The 21,523-nt window shown below is 45.4% G+C and overlaps 1 protein-coding gene and 1 pseudogene across 1 annotated transcript; one reads left to right on the top strand and one right to left on the bottom strand.

Annotated features, from left to right (window-relative positions):
• Nucleotides 1-16,379: 16,379 nt before the first annotated feature.
• On the top strand, nt 16,380-18,762 carry LOC134368547 (heat shock transcription factor, X-linked member 3-like). Its single transcript, XM_063084981.1, has 3 exons — nt 16,380-16,859; nt 17,285-17,537; nt 18,662-18,762. Exons 1-3 carry the CDS (start codon nt 16,380-16,382, stop codon nt 18,760-18,762), a joined length of 834 nt encoding a protein of 277 aa, XP_062941051.1.
• Nucleotides 18,763-19,152: 390 nt separating this feature from the next.
• LOC134366566 (EOLA-like protein) lies at nt 19,153-20,443 on the bottom strand (annotated as a pseudogene).
• Nucleotides 20,444-21,523: the final 1,080 nt, after the last annotated feature.

Here is a 21,523-nt window from a genome sequence, read left to right as displayed (position 1 = left end):
GATATAGGTATAGGTATAGGTATAGGTATAGGTAAAGATATAGGTATAGGTATAGGTATAGATATACGTATAGTTATAGGTATACGTACAGGTATAGATATAGGTATAGATATAGATATAGGTATAGGTATAGGTATAGGTATAGATATAGATATAGGTATAGGTATAGGTATAGGTATAGATATAGGTATAGGTATAGGTATAGATATAGTTATAGGTATAGGTGTAGATATAGATATAGATATAGGTATAGGTATAGATATAGGTATAGGTATAGATATAGATATAGGTATAGATATAGGTATAGGTATAGGTATAGGTATAGGTATAGATATAGATATAGGTATAGGTATAGGTATAGGTATAGGTAAAGATATAGGTATAGGTATAGGTATAGATATACGTATAGTTATAGGTATACGTACAGGTATAGATATAGGTATAGATATAGATATAGGTATAGGTATAGGTATAGGTATAGATATAGATATAGGTATAGGTATAGGTATAGATATAGGTATAGGTATAGGTATAGATATAGTTATAGGTATAGATATAGGTAGAGGTATAGGTATAGATATAGGTATAGGTATAGGTATAGGTATAGATATAGATATTGGTATGGATATAGATATAGATATAAGTATAGGTATAGATATATATATAGATGTAGGTATAGGTATAGACATAGGTATAGATATAGATATAGGTATATAGATATAGGTATAGATATAGGTATAGGTATAGGCATAGGTATAGGTATAGGTATAGATATAGATATAGGTATAGGTATAGATATAGGTATAGGTATAGGTATAGGTATAGATATAGATATAGGTATAGGTATAGATATAGATATAGGTATAGATATAGATATAGGTATAGATATAGGTATAGATAAAGGTATAGGTATAGATATAGGTATAGGTATAGGTATAGGTATAGGTATAGATATAGGTATCGATATAGATATAGATATAAATATAGATGTAGGTATAGACACAAACACAGACACAGACACAGATACATGAGAGGGGGTTTCATAGGGGAACCGGCTCACACGAGGATGAAGGCTGAGGAGTCGCACCACAGGCCATCTGCCAGCTGGGAGGCCGCCGGGGAGGCCGGTAGTGTGGCTCAGTCCAAGTCCAAAGGCCTCAGAACTGGGAAGATGATGGCGTGTCTCAGTCCGAGGCTGAAGGCCTGAGAGCCCGGGGGCCGCTGGTGTCAGTCCTGGACTCCACAGGCTGGAGAGCCTGGAGTTCTGATGTTGAAGGCCGGAGAAGAGTGTCCCCCAGCCCCCAGAGAGACCATCTCGCCTTCTCTCTGTTCTCGTTCTAGCTGGCCCCCAGCTGGTTGGGTGCTGCCCACCCACACTGAGGGCAGATCTTCCCCACTAATCCACTCAGATTCACACGCTGATCTCTGCTGGAAACACCCTCAATCTAGGCATTCCTTTATCTGGTCAAGTTGACATCCAAAATTAACCATCACAGTTGTATTAACTCATTTAATCTGCACAACAATCCCATCAGGTAGGTTCTATTTTTATTCCCATTTAATAGATGAGGAAGCTGAGGCTCCCATCTGAGAATACAGGGACCGTGGGGCCAAGCTTCGGACCACATCAATCTCCTACCCTTCTGCGCATCCTTCAGTATAACGTGTGGCCTCCAAAGCCTCTGAGGTCCTACAACCACTCTGCTCCAGACACACTCCAAAAGCCCCCTTGTGCCCCTGGGCCTTTGCACCGACCATATGTCCCCCACTGCATTGTCCTTCCCCACCTGGACTGCCTGGCAAACACCCCTTCTTCATCTTTCAGTACTTACTGGAGCATCCGTGGTTGGGGCTCTTTTCAAGAGCAGCTCCTTTCTTCCTTCCTCTGTGTCCTGCTGTCCTACCACATGCATCTGTCACAGGACATACTGCAGCTTTTCCATGTTTGCACCTCCTGTAGTCAGCAATGGGTCCTGGGGGACAGGGGCCAGTCTGCTGTGGGAATCTTGTGTCCTTGGCATCCTGCACAGAGTCTGGCCCATGCTAACTGCTTAGTGAGTGCTTGGGAAGGGCCCGGCTACCTTGACCCCATGCCCAGGCCAGCCTCATCTCAGGGCTCTGGCTCCTCACCCGATTCCCATACCACCCCATAGTAGGTTCCTCATTGGTAATTCAAACCACAAACTGAATATTTGCTGAAACTAAAGTAGCATCTTTCTAGATATGATTCTGGATGACATAAGCCAGCTGTTCTTTTCTCACACTTATTTGGTGCCCCAGGTTGGCTGGTGTCCTGGGCGTGTGAAGTGGCCCTGCAGAGGCCTGGGGAGAAAGCACATGGACACATAAATCTTACGGACATTGCCATTCATTTCAGCAAACTCAGCGACTGTGTTCTCAGTGAAGCACCAGGAAACGGCTGGCTGGGGATGTGTGGTGAGCACGGGTCCTCGGTCTCCTGCTCCTCCAGGGAGACGTGCTGGGTGTAACAATGACAGCATTCTGTCAGTCCAGGCTGAGGTCTTTCCGAGCTGAGAGAAGTGCTCAGTGGGGACCTCTTAACCCCTGAACACCTCTCTCTGGAATTGCAGCCAACTGCCCTGTGTGGCTGCCGAAGGTGCCTCGAGTAAGCCACGTCAACTGAATCTAATGCCCAGCTCCCACTGCAATTTCTCAGCACTGCAGCTGTGCACTATCTTGGCACAAGGTCCACAGGTCACATAGTAATGTGTGGGTGGCACCCGCACACAGGCCCCTTGTACCCACGAGATGGTGAGCCACCTGTGGCCATGCCGGGCTGTGTGCACTGGGGTTACGGGTCCTGCAAAATGCTGAGCTTGGCAGTTCTACCTGTTGGATGGTCAGTCAGCCTTGGGCTGGGATGGGAGCTGTAGGGATGGAAGGAAGTTAATGGATTTAAGAGCTATGTAGGAAGCCCAGTTGCCTAGATGATGACCGTGGGTGGTAAGAGAGTGGAGGAGGTAGCATGAATCTCGAAGTCTTTATGGCTTGGGCAGCTGGCTAGGTGGTGGTGTCATTCACAGAGGCAGGAAACGCCGGAAGTGGGACAGGTTTGGGGTGAAGGTACGGGTATTAGTTTGCTCAGGCTGCAAACAAAATGTCACCGACTGGGCAGCTTAAACAACAGAGATTCATTTCCTTATGGTTAAGTCCAAGATCGAGGTGTCAGCGGGGGTGGTTTCATCTGAGGCCTCTCTCCTAGGCTTGTAGATGCCATCTTCTCCCTGTGTCTTTATGTGGTTGTCCCTCTGTGTGTGTCTGTGTTCTAATCTCCTCTTCTTATATGGACACCAGTCATGTTGGTATTAGGGTCCACCCTAAGATACCATTTTACCTAAGCAACATCCTTAAAGACATTATCTCCAAGTATAGTCACATTCTGGGGATTAGGACTTCAAGATATGGTTTTGGGGGGACATGATCCAGCCCATAACAGAATGCATGCGGTTTTGAACAGGCTGAGTTCTGAGAGCCCCGAGACATCCAGGAGGTGATGCAGGATGTGTGTGCGTCTGGTTCAGACTAAAGGCTTGGCTGGGGCCATGAATTCGGGTGCATGTGGCAAAGAGACAGTGATTGAAGCCACAAGGGAGGAAGAGTTGAGCCAAGACAGAGAGCGGAGCAGGAGAGGGACCCAGCACCAAGCATCCAGGAACCCAACACGGAAAGGGTGGGTGGAAGCTGTGACCAGCGGGGCAGGAGGAAACCCAGGGGAGGGGGAGTCAGAAAGGGACCCAAGGAAGGGATTGCTTCAAGAAAGAGAGGGGTCGCCACATTGAATTGGCCTCTGTGGGAGGTGGGACCTCTTTGCCTCTGGTATTCCTGTTTCATGTTTTCCACATGACAGTGGACAACTTGGGGCAGGAGCTTGGTTTCATCCAAGTCCCCAGCACTCACCTCGGGGGCCTGGTTCAGGAACAGAATAAAAATTGAAATATGAAAATATTTATTTTCCTTAAGCAGGTGTGAATTTCTGTTTTCATAAAATCATCCTATTTTCTGGGACTTAAAGATGGGTTAATATGTCCTTTCATCGTAAGAGGCTCACACCCACCCCAGCAAATGATCCTGAGCTAAAATGAAACACCCAGATGGGCTGTTTTACTTGGAAGTTAAAAAAGGAAAAGAGAAAAACCCTGACTGTGCTCACTGTGGCTTTGTTTGGCCTTTAAACATTGATTGGTCAAAGTGAGTGATGCTTTCCAGATGCTTCCCTCTCCTCTAGCCTGGGGTCCCTGGCCAGCTGGGCTCCCCCCTCAGTCCGTTCCTTCAGCCCAGCCTCCCATGCAGCCGGCCAGCCTGCCTAGGCCTGGCTTCCATCCCTCCCGCTCCAGCTGTGTGGCCATGGTCTGGCTTCCTGCTGCAGAGGAGGGCTGGGCAGATGGTCCCTGTGGACCCTTCCAGCTCTAACAGTCTACAGTCGTGTCCCTCCTGGGCTTGAGAGTGCCTCAAGATGAAAGTCAGCTCTTAACCCAGGAGGTCAGCAGTCATGATGCCCTTTTACTTGAAAAGGAATCCCCAGAGATACCCCCGCACTTGGGTGTCCCAAGCTGCCTGCTCAGCGCCCCCCTCCACCACACAACTGGGTGCTACTGATGCTGTTCACAGTCTCACTGCCTTGATAAACCCGCTCCTGGTGACGTGAACCCCATGCTAGCTCTGCCTCTGAGGGCTGTCCTGGGACCCCTCTACTTCTTGGCATTTGTCACACACAGACTCAAATCGATGGACAGCTTTCCTTTCTTGGAATAAATATCTTTCTTGTATCCTGATACTAGAGCAAATTACTCAGACACCAATATTAGAATTTTTTGTGAACTTTTTCTTTTGAAATAATTATAGACTCTTAGGAAGTTGCAAAAACAGCACAGAGAGACCTCTACTTCTGGGAAGATGGAGTAGACATACTTTCCCTATCCCTCCTACTAAATACAAGTAAAAACCCTGGACATTATACATAAAACAAGTATAAGAAAACTTTAAAAGGTGGACAGAGGAAAGCAAGCTGATTAGAGACCTCGGGTTCCAAGGGACAACAGGGTGGAGGACTCCCTGGCTTTGCCTTTTGCCTCATATATTGTTGCAGAAGAAACTGGCATCTGGAAATGCCAACAGGTGCAGACAAAAAAATGTCCCAACAAATGTCTCTGTAGCCAAAAGACTAGGGAAGGGGCAGCGTAGATAGAAACCTTTTAGATAATAACTGCTCTACTTCAGCTTAGTGACACAGAAAAGAAATGTGGCCCCACCCACACCCATGTCAGGCTGTAAGAAGGTGCCCCAACCTCCCCACTGGGCGGGTATCAGAGAAGGCTGAGAAGTGAGCCAGGACTTTCATCCCCGCCACCTGGTAATGAGGCCCCTCTCCCTTGCTGTCAGTGGGGACACCTGGGCAGTCTGGACTTCCACCCCCACGTGGCACTAACAAGGTGCCCGTTCTTCTCCTCACTAAGGTGGTGCCCACGGAGGCCTAGTAGAGAGTCAGGGCTTTCACCATGGCCCAATCAGGGAGGTACCGGTGGAGGCTTACTGAGGAGCTGGAACTGCCACCCCTACCCAGCAGTAAAGCGGACACCCCCCACTCAGGTGTCAACAAAGGCTGAGTGGGAAACTCAGAGTTCTCCCTTCACTGGGCAGTCATGAGGCAGTGCCCGCCACGTCGCTGCCAGAGCGCTGTCAGAGAACACCAGCTAAAACAGAAGGTTTGAGTAAGATCTAGAGTCTCATGTATAATATGTACAGGTTTCAAGAGAAAATCACTCATCATACTGATGACGAGAAATGTCTCAAACAATGGAAAAAGATAATAAATTGATATCAACCCTAAAATGACAGAGATATTAGATTATCTGATAAAGATTTCAAAGCTGCTGTGATAAAAATTGCATCAACAAGCAACTATGAATCACCTCAAAACAAAAAAGGAAACAGTTTGTGAAGAGGAAGATAGAACGACAGGGATTACTCAGTATGAGCAATGGAGAGAGAACACCCTTAAAACAAATGTGAACAGAGACTTAGGGACCCATGAGACTATGACACAGGCTCTAACATTCAACACATTGCAGTCTTGGAAGGAGAGGGAAAGAGAGTAGAGCTGAAATGATAACTGAAAACTTCCCGAATTTGTCAAGAGACACAAACCTATAGATTCAAGAAGCTTAGCAACCTCCAGATGGGATCAACCTAAAAAAATCTACACCAAGACACGTAGCCAAACTTCCAAAAACAAAAGACAAAGAAAAGAATCCTGAAAGAAGCAAAAGAGAAACGACACCTCACCTATAGGAGACAGACAGGCCCCGATGGTTTTGAACTACAGAAGATTTCTCATCACAACCATGGAGGTCAGAAGAAAGAGACATGACATTTATTTAAGAAGAAAAGAAAAAATTCAGAACCTATACCCAGAGAAAATATTCTTTGGAAACTAAGAGAAAACCAGTACATAATCAGATAAATGAATGCTCAGAGAACTCGTTGCCAGGATAACTGTCCTGAAAGAATGGCTAAAAGAAGTTTTCTAAACCAAAAGGAAATGAATGATAAAACAAGGAATCTTAAAACATCAGGAAGGTAAGCAAAAATGTGAAAAAATACCATTACTTTTACTTTTCCTCTTGAGTTTTCTAAATTATGTTTTTGTTGAAACAAATATTATAACACTGTGTGATGTGGTTTAAATATATGTGGAGGAAATATTTAAGACAATTGTTTTATAAATGTTAGAAGGTAAACAAACCTAAGATGAGATCAGGTTTGAGAGGTACTTCACCCTATCTGGTAAATGACAACTCCAATAGACTGTGATAAGTCATATACACATAATGCAAAAATAAAAATAAATAGAAAAGAAAAGGAAGAATATACAAATTAGTAGTGTCTGGAATGAAACAGGGACTATCACTACAGACCCTGCAGAAATCTAAAGAATAATAAGGAAATACTGTGAGCAACTCTATACACATAAATTTAACACATTAGGTTAAAAGAACCAATTTATCAAAATCTCACATGGTCACACCTCACCCAATGTGAAATAGATCACTTGAAGAGCTCTAAAACTATTAATGAAATGCAACACATAATTTAAACTCCAAAAAAAGAAGTCCCCAGGACCAGATGGTTTTACTGAAAAACTCTACCAAATGTTTAAAGAAGAATTAATTCTACACAACATTTTCCAGAAAATAGAAGAAGAAATACTTTCCAATTCATCTTATGAACAGAGTAGTATCCTAACACTAAAACTAGAGAAAAATAATACAATAAACAAACAAACAAAAAACTATAGGACTTTATCCCTCATACATACTCACACAAAGATTAAAAAAAAATCTTAAACCAAATACTAGTAAGTAGAATTTAGCAATAAATAAAAAGAATTCCATCATGTCCACATGGAGCTTATTCCAGAGATAAAAAGTTGCTTCAATACTTGAAAATCAATCTACCATATTAATGAGCTAAAGAAGAAAAATCATATGACAATATCAATTGGTGCAAAAAAAAAAGCATTGAACAACACTTAACCCGATGCATGATAAAAACTCTCAGAAAACAGGAATAGAGGGGAAATTCCTCATCTTGACAAGGAGCATCTACAAAAAACCCATAGCTGACCTTATACTTAATGACGGAATATTGGATGCTGTCCCCCTAAAATCAGGAACAAGGTAAGGATGTCCACTCTCACCATTCTTATTCAAAATAGTGCTGGGAGTTGTAGCCAGTGCAATTAGGCAAGAAGAGGAAATAAAAGGAAAACTGATTAAAAAGGAAGAAATAAAACTGTTCTCATCTGCAAATGATATAATATTCTATGTAGAAGATCCCAAGAAATCAACAAAAAACTCCTAGAACTAATAAGTGAGTTCACCAAGATCACAGCATAAAAAATAAACATACAGAAGTCTATTTTATTTCTATATACTAGCAAAGAACATGTGGACATCAAAATTAAAAATACAATATCACTGAAAAATGCTCAAAAAATGAAATACTTAGGTGTAAATAAAACATGTACAGAAATTGTGTGCTGAAAACTATTCAATACTGATGAAGGAAATCAAAGGAGAAGTAAGTAAATAAAGAGACATACCTCTTTCGTGGAGTGGAAGACACAACACAGTACTATGTCAATTCTTTCTACACTATATACAATATTTAATGCAAATCCTATCAAAATCGCAGCAAGATACAGACAATATGTAGATATAGACAAGATTATTCTAAAATTTATATGGAAAGGCAAAGGAACTAGAATAGCTAAAACAATTTTGAAAAGTAAGCGTTAACTAGAAGGAATCAATCGACCCAGTTTTGAAGACTTATTACATAGCTACAGTAATCAAGACTATGTGATATTGGCAGAGAAACAGACACATAGATCAGTGGGACAGAACAGACAATGTAGAGAGCCTATGCAAATGTGACTGCCTTGGATCAAATGTCACCCAAAATTTAAACCCCACTGTGACTGTTGAGGGTGGGAAATCCTATTATGATAATTGAAATGGGGGGGCTTTGAGAGGTGATTGGATTGTGAAGACTGTACTCCCATGAATGGGTTGATCCATTCTTGCATAATGGGAATGGTACTGGTGGCTTTAAGAGGAGAGTGAATGAGGAGGTTACTCTCTCTCTCTGCTCTGCCATTGGCCATGTGACACCTCTATGTCACTGTCACCATCAACAAGGCCTTCACTAGATTTGTTCCCTGGACTTCAGAATTCCCAGCCTCCAAAACCGTAAGCAACAAATATTGTTTCTTTATAAACTACCCAGTTTCAGGAATTTCTGTTATAAGCAACAGAAATGGACTAATAGAGTGTACTTCTTATTGTTGACAAAGGTGCAAAAGCAATTCAACAGAGGAAAGACAGATTTTTCTACAAATGGTGCTGGTGCTATTGGACATTCACTGGCAAAAAATAAAAATAAACCTTGACCTAAGTCTCACACCTTATAAAAAATTAACTCAAAATGGATCACAAACTTAAATGTAAAACACAAAGCTATAAAACTTTAAGAAAAAGATAGGAGAAAATCTTTGGGATCTAGGACTTGGCAAAGAGTGCTCAGAATTGGCACTAAAAGCATTATTCATAAAAGGAAAAAAAATGATAAATTTGACTCATCAATTTTTTTTTTTTTTTTTTTTTTTTGCTCTGTGAAGGACCCTGTTATAAGGATGAAAACACAAGCTACAGACTGAAGGAAAATATTTGCAAACTACATCCCCACCAAGGTCTGGTATCTAGAATATATCAAAAACTCTTAAAACTCAACAGTAAGAAAACAAAAAACAACAACTCAATTAGAAAATGGATGAAAGACATGAAAGAACTTTTCACCAAAGAGAATACACAGGTAACAAGCACACGAAAAGATTAGCCATCAGGGATATGCAAACTAAAACCACAGTGGCATGGTTTACTACACACCTATCACAATGGCTAAAACAACAACAACAAAAAGTGCTGATACCAAATGCTTGTGAGGATGTGGGGAACCTGGATCACTCAAACACTGCTGATGTAGTGGATATGGCCACTGGAAAACAATGTGGTAGTTTCCTTTAAAAAAGTAAGTATTCAACTACCACATATCCCAGGTATTGTCCTCCTGGGCATTTGTCTCAGAGAAAGGAATATTTACGTTCACACAAAAACCTGTACTCCAATGTTTATTGCAACTTCATTCTTAATGTCCCAGAACTAGGAACAAGCCAGCTGTTCTTCAGCATTCACTGAGTGTGTTTGCTGTCAGTTTATGTGGATGACTTGTATCGGATTGAAGAGTTGCTTTCTATTCCTAGTTCACTGACACTTTTTATCGTAAATGGTTGTTGAATTCTGTCAAATGCTTCTTTTGTGTATAATGAAATGAGTGTATAATTGATGTCATTGAGGTTGATTACATCGAAGGATTTCAAACGTTAATCCTACTGTGAATTTCTGTGATCACTCCCACTTGGTCATAGGTGTATTGTCCTTTTCACATAGTGCTGGATTTCATTTCATAATATCTTTTTAAGGTTTTTTTGTCTAAATCCATGAGGAAAATTAGACTGCAACTTCCTTTTCTGGCAGTCTTTGTTTGATTTTGTTAATAAGGTAGTGCTAACCTTATAAAATGGGTTGGAGTGTATTCCCTCTTCCCCTATTTTCTGAAAGAGTTTGTGTAAAATTGGTGTTATTTTTCCCTGAAATGTTTGATATAATTCACTTATTAATCTTTGAATCTTCCTTCTAACCCTCAATCCCTCTCCCAACACAATGGGAACTCAGTACATGTATAATGAATAAGTTTGGGCTTCTGGACCAAGAGTTGCAAATTCGAATGGCTACAAAGCTGAGCCAGTAACATAATACGTGAAACAGCTGAGTCTGACAATATGGAGTGGTGGGGCCTGTGGCTAGAGAGCAAAGCATTTGTATTAGTCTGTTTCTGTTGCTTAACACAAAATACAAAATACTGGAACTGGGTAATTTATAAGAAATGACACTTATTGTTTACAGTTTCAGAGGCTGGGAAGTCCAAAGTCCAGGGAGCACATCTGGTGAGTGTTCTCTCTGCTGGTGGCCTTACAGCAATGCAGGGGTCTCACATGGCTTGCCCTGATAATTGCCCTCATCATCCACATGGTTTTTACTGTCCACATTTCTATCAGCATTCTGAACACAACCATTTAACCAATCTCTAAAATGTTCCAAGCTTCTTATTTAGTGTTTATATCTTATTATTAAAAGTTTACTCAAGAAACAAAGAATGAGCGAAAGAAACAACAATCACAGGAATACACTGAAGTTTCAAAAGGAGAGAACAAATTCGTGGTTATTAGAGGCAGGAAAGGGAGAGGGGAAGGGGCTAGTGAGGAACTGGTCAAGGGTCACAAAGAATGACTACGTTTTGTAAGGATGAGTATACTAACTCTCCCGATTTGATCATCATGTATTGCACACAGTATTGATATCCTACTCTGTACCGCACAAATGTGTATTATCAATTATGTCTCAATAAAAACAAACAAATAAAACTAAAAAGTATATTCAATTCTTCTCTCTCATTCTTGTATCATTGATTTTATTTATCTGTACTTTCTAATCACCAATGTTACTATTATTAACTTAAACAGTTATCGTTTAGATCAGTTAAGAATAAAAAAAAGCATTCTGTTTCACCTTCATTTATTTCTTTTCTGCTGTTCTCCATTTCCTTATGTAGATCCAAGTTCCTGACCTCTATAACTTCTCAGTAATTGTTAGAAAAAATAGACAGAAAGTCAGTATCACATAATAGTTCTAATGACTATTAAATGCAGGTAATCATTTGAAAATTTTAGAACATTTCATTACAAAAAAAATTCTCAGCAATTTAGAAATATATAGGAACTTTCTCAATTTATTAAAAAAAAAAACCTACAGGAATCCTAGAGCTAAGATTATGCTTAATAGTAAAATATTAAATGTTTTCCACCTAGGGTCAGGAACAAGGCAAGAATATCTGACTTCACACTTCTGCTCAACTGTCTTATTAGAGGTCCAAACTATTGCAATAGGGCAAGAGAAAGAAATAAAAGACATACAGATGCAAAAGGAAGAAATAAAAGTGCCATTATTGCAAAGAACACAATGGTCAATGTGAAAAATTCTAAGGATTCTAAGCAAAAAAATTCAAAATGATATTTAGTTAATATCCTGTGATTCTGAAATATGAGTTCAATGTAAAAAAAATCAATTGTACTTCTCTATACTAAAAAGAAACACATGGAAATGTTAAAAAAGTGTGAGCGCCTTATCAATAGCATCAAAAGACATAAAATGTTTGGGAATAAATTTAATGAAAGATATGCAAGACCTTTGCACTGAAAAATAGAAAACATGGCTGAGAAAAATTAAAGAAGATCTAAATAAATGGGGGCATATTACTATGTTCATAGATTAGAAGACTCAAAATTCGTTTATTCTATTCGTTATAATTCAATGTTATCATAATTTAGTCTGCTGTTCACTTTCTCCAGCTTTTGGATTCCATTCAGCCTCTGGGAGATCCTGCGTCTTTCTGTTCCTCCTCATTTCTTACCTTCTGGCACCACAAAATGTTAAACCCATCTTGTGTTTCCTTTGCTCCGGTCCTAGAGTCAGCAAAATCCATAAAATAAACAAGTAAATAAATTTGGACTTCCTCAGAATTAAAATGAACTGAACGAAAAGACAGGCCACAGATAGGAAAAAAATATTTGCAAAGCACGTGTCAAAACATTGACTTGTATCCAAAACATACAAAAAACGCTTAAAAACTCAAAACTGAGAAGGCGAACACCTAATTTAAAAACTGGCAAGACTTGACAGAAGGTTCACAAAGAGGATGTACACGTGGCAAATGAGCACAAGGAAAGTTTACCCGAGGGAAAGACAAACACTTCCACGAGGTCCCGCAGCACATTTGTCTGAAAGACGAAACTAAAATCACTGACAGTCCCATGTGTTGGGGGGATGCACAGGAACAGGGACACTCCTGCAGTTCTGTTCGGAAGAAAGAATTATACACTCGCTCTGGGAAACAGTGTGGCACTTTCTTACAGCTAAACACGCTCTTACCATGTGACCCAGCGGTCCCATGCCTGGGTGCTTACTGTAGGGAAATGAAAACGCACAGCCACAAAACAGCCCACGTGCGAGTGCTTGCAGAGAGGCCTTGTTTGTGGTAGCCGAGACCTGGAGCCGCGTTCACCGGACGGCTGCATGAGCAAGCTGTAGTCATTGTATGATGGAATAGCACTCAGCTGTGACAGGGACAGCCCATGGACATAGGGGACAACTTGAGTCAAAGGTTACATGCGGTGTGATGCCATCTGCACAACATTCTAACAGAGACGAAAGTATAGCAATAGAGAACAGGGCAGTGGTTGCCAGGGATTATGGTGGGGTGACGCTGTGACAATGAAGGGACGGCATGACAGAGCTGTTCTGTATCTGGCCTGTGGTGATGTGTGTTAAAACTCACAGAACTGTACACGAAAAGCAAACAGCTGTTTTACTGTATGACAAATAATGAAAGAAACAAGGACAACTGAGAAGTGGTGCCACGGCCAGGGCAGGCAGGAGGAAAATGACTCAAGTGAGCCTGGGCAGGTGACGTCCCCAGGGCGCATTTGGCAGGCCTGAGTGTGGGTGAGATGAGGTCTTTCAGGTATGGCAGCAACATACTCAGAACGTGCCTTGGCGTGGTGGCAGGGACGGGTGCTGTTACGTCCCCAGCATCAATCTGCCCCACTCAATAACTCGGTAGGGGTGGACATGGGGGTCTGTAGGAGCCCAGGCAGCCGCAGTTTCTGGGGAACATGGTGGCAAATGTGTTGTCAAAGCACCCCCAGCAGGTTGGGGAAATGTTGCCTGTGGAGAAAGTATGTCGGGGTGAGATTATGCGTATGTGTGCAGGGTGACAGCAGGGACCCGTTTCCACGGGCAGATGTGAAGCCACCAGAGTCATGTGGAGCTGGAGGGAGGGAAGGAGGGAGGATGTCAGGAAGAGAAGAGGATGTGGGGCCAGATGCGAGGCTATCACCTGAAGGAACAGGCACTGATGACAACATTTCCTGGGAGGTGGGCCCTGTCGTGCACACGCTCCACATTTTCCTTCCCATGCTGTCCCCACCGCAGTCCTGGGAGGTGGGACTGTCCTCATGGCAGCTTGTGCTGCCTGAACTGGAGAGGAAGGTGACGACGGTGCGTCCTGTCAGAGGCTGGGGCAGAAGGTCTAGACAGATCCTCCTCTCCTCCTCCCCTCAGGTGGCGTGTGTCCCCCTGTGGATTCTCATGTCCTTCCTCTGCCTCGTGGTCCTCTACTGCATCATGTGGTCCGTCTTGTTCTTCTACTCGATGGACGTGATTGCAGAACAGCGAAGGATGCACATCACAATGGTGCTGAGCTGGATGACCATGGTCGTGCCTCTTCTTACTTTTGAGGTGAGCTTTCTACGGGAAAGCTTGTCAGCCACCAGATTGTCACTCACTGTCTGTGAGTGTGAGTGTGTGTGTGAGAGAGGAGGAAAGTTGGGATGGGTGTGAGTGTGTGTATGAGAGTATGTGAGTGTGTGAGTGTGTGTGTCAGAGAGAGAGAGAGAGAGAGAAAGTGCAGCAAGGTTTGACTTAGGTCACTTTCCCAGGGGGTCACTGGTCCTCACAGGTGCTTGAGTCAGCTGTGCTCGGCTTGGGTGACAGGACTGTGGTGATTGATTCCATTCATAAGCTGGTGACACACAGGGGTCATCTTTGGGGGGCTCTGGAGCACTGAAGAGAAAACCGATCATTTCTCTCAACGTTGCTTGGGCATAGCAGGTTCCTTAGAAAGACTGTCTGAGTGGCAGCCCAAGGCTCCTCAAGGCTGAAGAGGCCGAAGCTGAGGGACACCGGAGTTCCTATAATGCCTTTCTCTGACTGGACTGAGAAGGCACTGTGAATTATTTCCCCTTCAGGGCATAAGAAGAGCCAGAGGCCGTACACTCTCAATCCTAGTGGACTTTCAGTGATTCTGAAAAAAAAAAAAGAGAATGTTAGCTAATGGTCCTATGCAAGCGACATGAGATACATGTGTCTAAACCAAATCACATAAATAGCAGCTCTTTGGTGAAAGCCAGAGCTATGGATTCCTTGGGCATTCTCTTCACTACCCTTCCCCTCCCACCCAACGGCCAAAGCCTTTTTAGAAGTCATCAGCAGCATGCATACGCTAGCAAAGGCCACTGCGATATGTCACTCTCAGGCTTAAGAATTCGCTTAAGAAAAAAGACTTTGCCACGCACGTGAAACACACTGGCAGTTTCACTGAAAACACTAGGAGTGACCTTTGGAGACATCAAAATAAAGTTCATTTCAATTCTAATCCTGTACATGCACGTGCATACAGGTTAAACTGACTTCACGAATGAAGGCTTTGTAAACTTGTTTAAAAGCATCGTTACCACAGACCAATCCCAAACCCAGAAATGATTAAGGATTAGCACCCTTGGACTGAAAGATACCTCAAAAGGTTCTCTTTCAAACCAACTTTGTACTCCCCTTTTAGTAACAAAGGCCTGGCCATTAGAGAGTCTACTGCTTAGTAGGAAGAGGACCCAGAATCCTTTCAGCCTGGAGCCTTTGCCCTGTACCAATCCATCTCCTGTGCAGAGTGAATATTAAGAACAAAATTGTCCTCAATGGCTAGAGAGCAGGTATCACCAAAGAAAGGGTTCTATCCTCTCATCTCTGTTTGAAAATGACAATTATTTGGGGTTTTTCTCCACCGCTCCCCCAGCCCCTCAGACTCTCATCTGTTTTCAAATACACGTTGATGGGTATTTTTGTATTGCATTCCTTTACTCATGTCTAGTTAAACAAGTACGAACTTTCCTCATAGTAGAGTCTCTGTAAAGCAGGCCTCACAAATGAGAGGGTCTCCGACAATAAGAACAGGATCCATGAAGAAGAAATGGAAAGTAAAGACAACCATGTTGTGATCGGTGGAGGGACGCATTGGGGACAGGCAGAGCTCCACATGACAGTGCAAAGCCGAGGCGAGCATGTGCCCATCCAATCACACATCCGTGCTCTGAGTACCGCTCTGGTCGAGAAGCAAGAGGAGCACTCCCACCGTGCTCAGGCGCAGCCCCACTCTGGGGACAACTGGAGCACGTGGTAATAAGTCACTCTTTCTCTGGGCCCTTCAGAGCAGATGGATCCCACCAGCAGGAGTGTTTGGAAGAGACCAAAGCAGGAAAGAGATGGGGGGAGAAGAGGGACACCAACCAAGACTAGATTTCCCAGCCTGGTAGGGACCACCATCTCCTGGGAGGTACAGTCACCCAGGGGCCCAGCTGACCCAGACAGTCCTGGTGATACCCAAGTTTGGACTAACTGGGGACTGGCCCTTGAGCAAACCAGAGAGGCCAGCAACAGGCCTCCCCTGTCTTCAGGGGTGGGAGTGGCCATGGGATCAAGGCTGCTCAACTCATCCAGGGTCAGGCCCCGTGAAACCATGTGTCTCTCAGCACATGGGAGACCTTTCTGGGAATGTGAACCACCCTTTCTACACTTTTAGAAAAGAGAGAAGCTGGGTGGCCCAGCTACCTCTCCCCTTCCCACACTTGGACAGGGCCCAATCTCCAGACTGGCCGTGAGCCACGTACGTGACATCACATGACAAATAAAGAGGACGATGACTTCAGCAGCTGGTTGCCCCACTACCGAGATTCTAGAATCCTGTGGACAGTATTTATTGGGCATCGCCACTCAGAGTGAAGGCAGTTTGTACTTACTGGGACAGTGGTTAATGGTGTGGGGTACAAAGTGCTCCTGATGACAGTGTAGCCCATGGATAGTCAGGATACTGACGACAATGAAAACGAGCTCGCCTCATCTTCTGGTGGAGAGCCAGCAAGCGGGGTCCCAACTGATCCAAACCTGGATCCAAGGGAGGTATCAGACGTCCAAGGTGACCAAGCCGTGGGACAAGATGCAGACTCCCAAAATGATGAACAACCAGCAGATCAAAACCAACGGGCGTCCAGTGTGGAAGAGGACAGTGACCCCAGAACACTCTCCTTCCCGAGGAGGCTCTGGAAGATCGTTGAGGATGACGCTCTCGAGTCTGTGCGCTGGGATGACGATGGACACACCGTGATCATAGAGGAAGACCTTTTCCAGAGGGAAATTCTTCGCAGGAGAGGCGTAGACAGGATTTTTGAAACAGACAGCATGAAAACCTTCATTTGCCAAATGAACCGCTATGGATTCAGCAAAACACGCACAAAGACCTCTTCAGTTCATTCTCTGGGGAACAAGAAAATTATGGTAAAGTAGAAAATATTCCTCTTACCCCTTTTCTCTGTTACACAAACATCTTTACAGGTGCCAAGGTGAATGATATACGACAAGAGTTTCATTTGTGAGGACAACTTTAACATGACCTATTATTCATGGACAGATCCAAATCTACCCTTTGAAAGCATAGATTTTGATATTAAATGACCACGCCCTTAGATATATTCTGTGGGTAGGAGTAGAGACTCAGAGCAAGGGAATGTCAAATGTACAGACTGCCACCCTCACTTATGAATTGTTTCTCTCTAGTGAGGTCATGCTATAGGACACAGTGACACGTGCCAGCACCTTAAACACTTCATTACTCCATCATCAAATAAGACTCCTGTGATTCTGGGTGATAAAAGAATGCACATCTTATCTCAGAGTGACTAAAATGTTTCCTTTTGTTTCAGCTTTACAGTAACCCCAATTTTCAGAGAGACCAGCCTGGGCTCCTTGAGAACATCCACAAAAAAGTTGACCTCAGAAACACTGCTCTGCCAGCAACCTGTGCACCAACCGCAAAGAGAAAGAAGCTGGTACCTACGAGACATTCCCTGCGAATCAAACACATTAAGGCCAAGAAAGAATCCAACAGCAAGTCCCAGGGGGAAGCCCCAAATGTCCAGGGACCCAGTAACCCTCAGTTCTCCATCTTCCCTGGGGGTACCCGGTCTAGGGGCACTGTTGCTAGACATCCCCAAGGAAATTGTTCCCCTCAAGAGCCAAATGATCCAAGCAGGGGGGAAGACATCTCTGTGAATGTTAGGTTTGAGCCCAGGGCTGACACTGTAATAATGGAAGGTGCAGGGGACCCGCTCCCCAACCTTCCACTTTACCCGGGAATTGGTCTCCCGATGTCTCTGTATAACATCTGTTATTCCACTCTGATGGCTTCCCTCTTAGAAATGTCTCCGAGTGAGCTGCCCAAAGAGGAGCAGTAGGAGTGCTGATTACACGGGTGCATTCTGTGAACAGTTTAAGGACAATCCAGGTCCCTAAACTCACAGGCCACTAAGGAATGATAAGAAGGGCCATTTACTAATGGTGAAGCCCTTTTTGGTTTTAATAAATCCAACAAAACCCCATGTTAGCAAATAAACCATGTAAATGAGAAGTGAGACTCCCTGTCATTTCTAAACTTCTATAACATACACATCTCACTGACATGAGACTAAAGATCCTGCCCTAGACAGGCTTTGTCCCCAATGTCCTCTTCCATTTGAGGCAGCTGCATTTCCACACACTGAGCAAAGGATTTTGCTGGGGACTATGGAGGGCTCGCCCAGCAAGATCCGGTCCCCTGAGCCTTGCCTGCTGCTCAGGAGACAGAACAGCCTCACTCCTGACCTTGGGAGTATCACCTTATATTATTCTCGTACCTTGAAACAAGAGATTCCTTCCTCATCGCTGTCCCCACACTGTTGCCAGGAACTTTCTGTTCCACAGCTGAGTGTCCCAACCCAGCACCCAGGGTCCCTCCAAAGAGGCTGCCCCATCTTCCAAGGGAGGTACAACCACTGTGTCCTGGCTCAGAAGAGACCAGACACTGCAGTCCATGCCTGGGGGGAAAGCCCATGATCCTCATAGCTAACCACCACTAGAAACTTTGTTGAGAAATCACACAAGAAAAACAGAAAGATTTGCTACTAAATTATAACACCACTGATCACTTTGCAAAATCAGCCTCACTCAATGAGAGCTGTATCTCAGGTCCTTTGTTTGGATCTGAAGAAGCTCTGTGCTGCGGGCGACACATGGGCTTCATGAACCATTGGCCCTCATGACAGGGGGACGTGTGTACAAGAGACCTAGAGGAATCTGGAAGGATGGACAGCTGCATGTTTCTAAGTCTGACGTCCTCTTCGTCCTGGATGAGTCAGGCTATTGATGGCTGGTCACTCTCAGGCAGACATTCAGTGCCTGGACCCACGCTTTACACAAGGTCACCAGGATGCTGTTCAAACAGTTGATGAGCTCTGACCAGAAGAAAGACTGGGGAAATATGAAGGAGCCCCAAACACTTCACAGTTACCTTTGACACAATTTATTTCTACAATCTAGACATTGGCAGAACCAAAATGACCACAAGAACCCCTTATTCCCTTCATGTGAGCGCAGAAACCCATTTCTGTGAATACCACATAGTGGGAAGCACGCTACAATGCAGGGGTAATTCACACTTAACCTGATCTACATGCACGTGCACCAAGATGGCGAATCAACAGTGCCATGATTTAGCTGGTTTCTCAGCCACGTTCCTCTCAAGAGCCCACACACATCACACCTTCTGCCCCAAAGGGATCAGGCGCCCTGGGATGTCCACCTGGAATATATCCTTTCCCCCTTTGCTAGGTAAGGGCTCCAGTAACCACCTGGGGTGGAAATCACAGTCAGGTACTTCTGCTGCGGGTTGGTCAGGACAGCTTGGTTTTCCAGTTCCACGACCTCCTCAGGAGCTAAGTTTTCGGGACACTCCAAAGATTCCCCAATGTCAATGAGCCCTGTGCACAAAGAGAGAAACACACGGGTGGTTTTCCCTTCCATCAACTAAGGCCTGCCAGTGTGACAACTTGGTTATTCAAAATTACGGCCACTACAGACTTAGATGACATCACCACAAGGACAGGAAGGGTAGCAGGGCCTTCTCACGGAGCACAGATGATGAGCCAAACACGTTCCGGGAATCCTGGGTGAGGCCGAGGGAGCTCTCCTGAAATGAAGAGGACAGGGCCTGCTCCCCTGTGAAGCCACACAAGTAACGTGCAGGCGCCAGCAAGACTGCTGAGGGTAGGAGTTTGAGAATGGAAGGGCACCAGCCACTGCCCGGGAACATGGAGACAACGAGGCTCTGAGGCAGTTCACCAGGGACAGGTGCGGATGTGGACCCCCCACCACCCACGGAGGTGAAGGGATTAGCCCAGGGTGTCACTGGTGGTGGGGACAGGGCAGGCAAGTGAAGCCAGGCAGGCAGCCAACCCACAGAATGTGCTGTGCTGCCTCTGGTGGTCTCTGCCCCACACACGCACATGCACAGCCCAGCACCACATGACATCATGGACCTGACCCAGCTTCACAGGTCAGAAGAGGAAACTGAGGCCCAGAGCAGAGAAATGATTTACCGGAGGTGATGCAAGCTGGGCCTGCAGACCCCAGCCCAGGGCCCCTTGCTGCCCCCTTGAAGGTGCGTTGCTTAAGAAAATTGCAGCAAACACACAAACCAGTTCAAGCCAAAAGAGAAGCCCCCAAACTCCCCAGCCAGATTCAGGGTGGCAGCTCTTGGAGTCATCAGCACAACGATCAGCACATCGTCACTTACCAGCTACCTCTCCTCGGCCAAACTTTTCCCCTTCCTGAAGCAAGGCCTGAATCTGAGCGGGCGTCATCACGAGCCTCCCCTGCAGCAGCTCCCACCAGGCATCGTCTTCCCAGTCCCTGTTAGCAATGTGGATGGCGATGGTATGGTTCTGGTGGCTGCCGAGCAGGGGACACCAACGTGACTCCAAGGTCTTGACCCCGTTTAAGTCAAAGCCAGCATAAGGCTGCCGGAAGGAGAGGCAACAGATCTTCATCTTCCGCAAGCTCTCTGTGCCTCGGTGGCCTGTGGGAACACAGAAGCTCATCACACATCAGTCCTCCAAGCTCACGGCCAGTGGGCCTGACCTTCACCCCGTTTCCCAGGTGCCCTGAATCCACACTGACCTCGATGGTTCACTGCTACCCTCTGTCGGCACAGCAGGCCCAAGGGAAGACTGGGACTGGGAAGGCTGTTATTTGGGTCACTCAGATCGACCTGATGGAATGCTCGGAGAGCTCACGGACTATGGCAGGGACAGCTAGAGAAAGGCACAGGCAGGACAGCGTGTGATCAGTGCTACGACAGAGGTCATCAAGTCCGAGGGGAACACGGACGAGTGTGGGCTAGTGAGAGTCGGGGCTGGCTTCAGCCCTCTGGCAGCACACAGGGACAGTCCTGGGCTCTGCTTCTTCTCCTGCTGCCCTCTCCACACCCAGACCTCGCCGATACTCTCAGCTCCCTGGCTGTGCCAGCCCCAGGCACCGCAGGCCCTGAGCTTCCTGGCTCCTATCCCAGGGCTGCTGAGCACAAGTCCTTGGTATCCAACCTCAGCTCAGCCCTAGGAGTGACCTGTGACCTCAGGTGTCCCCGTCAGGTGTCTCCTCCCGACTCCTTCAGGTGCCACCCTGTTCAACCCCCTTCCCCTGTCCCAGACCTGTGCCCTGAGAAAGAAATAATGAGAACGAGAACCACTAGCCTCAGTGCACACACACCTTCTTTGTGACAGGCCTTGGGGTGGGCACGATCCGTGCATCATCGGGTTTAACCCTCACTGCCAGGCCCACTCAACTGCTGAGGACAAGGAGGAGCTGGGGCGGAGCTGCTGGGTAAGCTGGGCTGTGAGAAAGAGCTGGGGGAGGATGAGCTGGGGGCGGGGCCGCGGGAGGAGGGACTGGGGGCGGGGTCGGGGGAGTAGGAACTGGGGGCGGGGCCGCGGGAGGAGGGACTGGGGGCGGGGCCTCGGGAGAAGGAACTGGGGGCGGGGCCGCAGGAGGAGGGGCTGGGGGCGGGGCCGCAGGAGGAGGGACTGGGGGCGGGGCCTCGGGAGGAGGAACTGGGGGCGGGGCCGCAGGAA

Source organism: Cynocephalus volans, chromosome X, assembly GCF_027409185.1.
Source record: "Cynocephalus volans isolate mCynVol1 chromosome X, mCynVol1.pri, whole genome shotgun sequence".
NCBI classification, from domain to species: Eukaryota; Metazoa; Chordata; class Mammalia; order Dermoptera; family Cynocephalidae; genus Cynocephalus; species Cynocephalus volans.
This window is presented reverse-complemented; position numbering and strand designations above follow the sequence as displayed.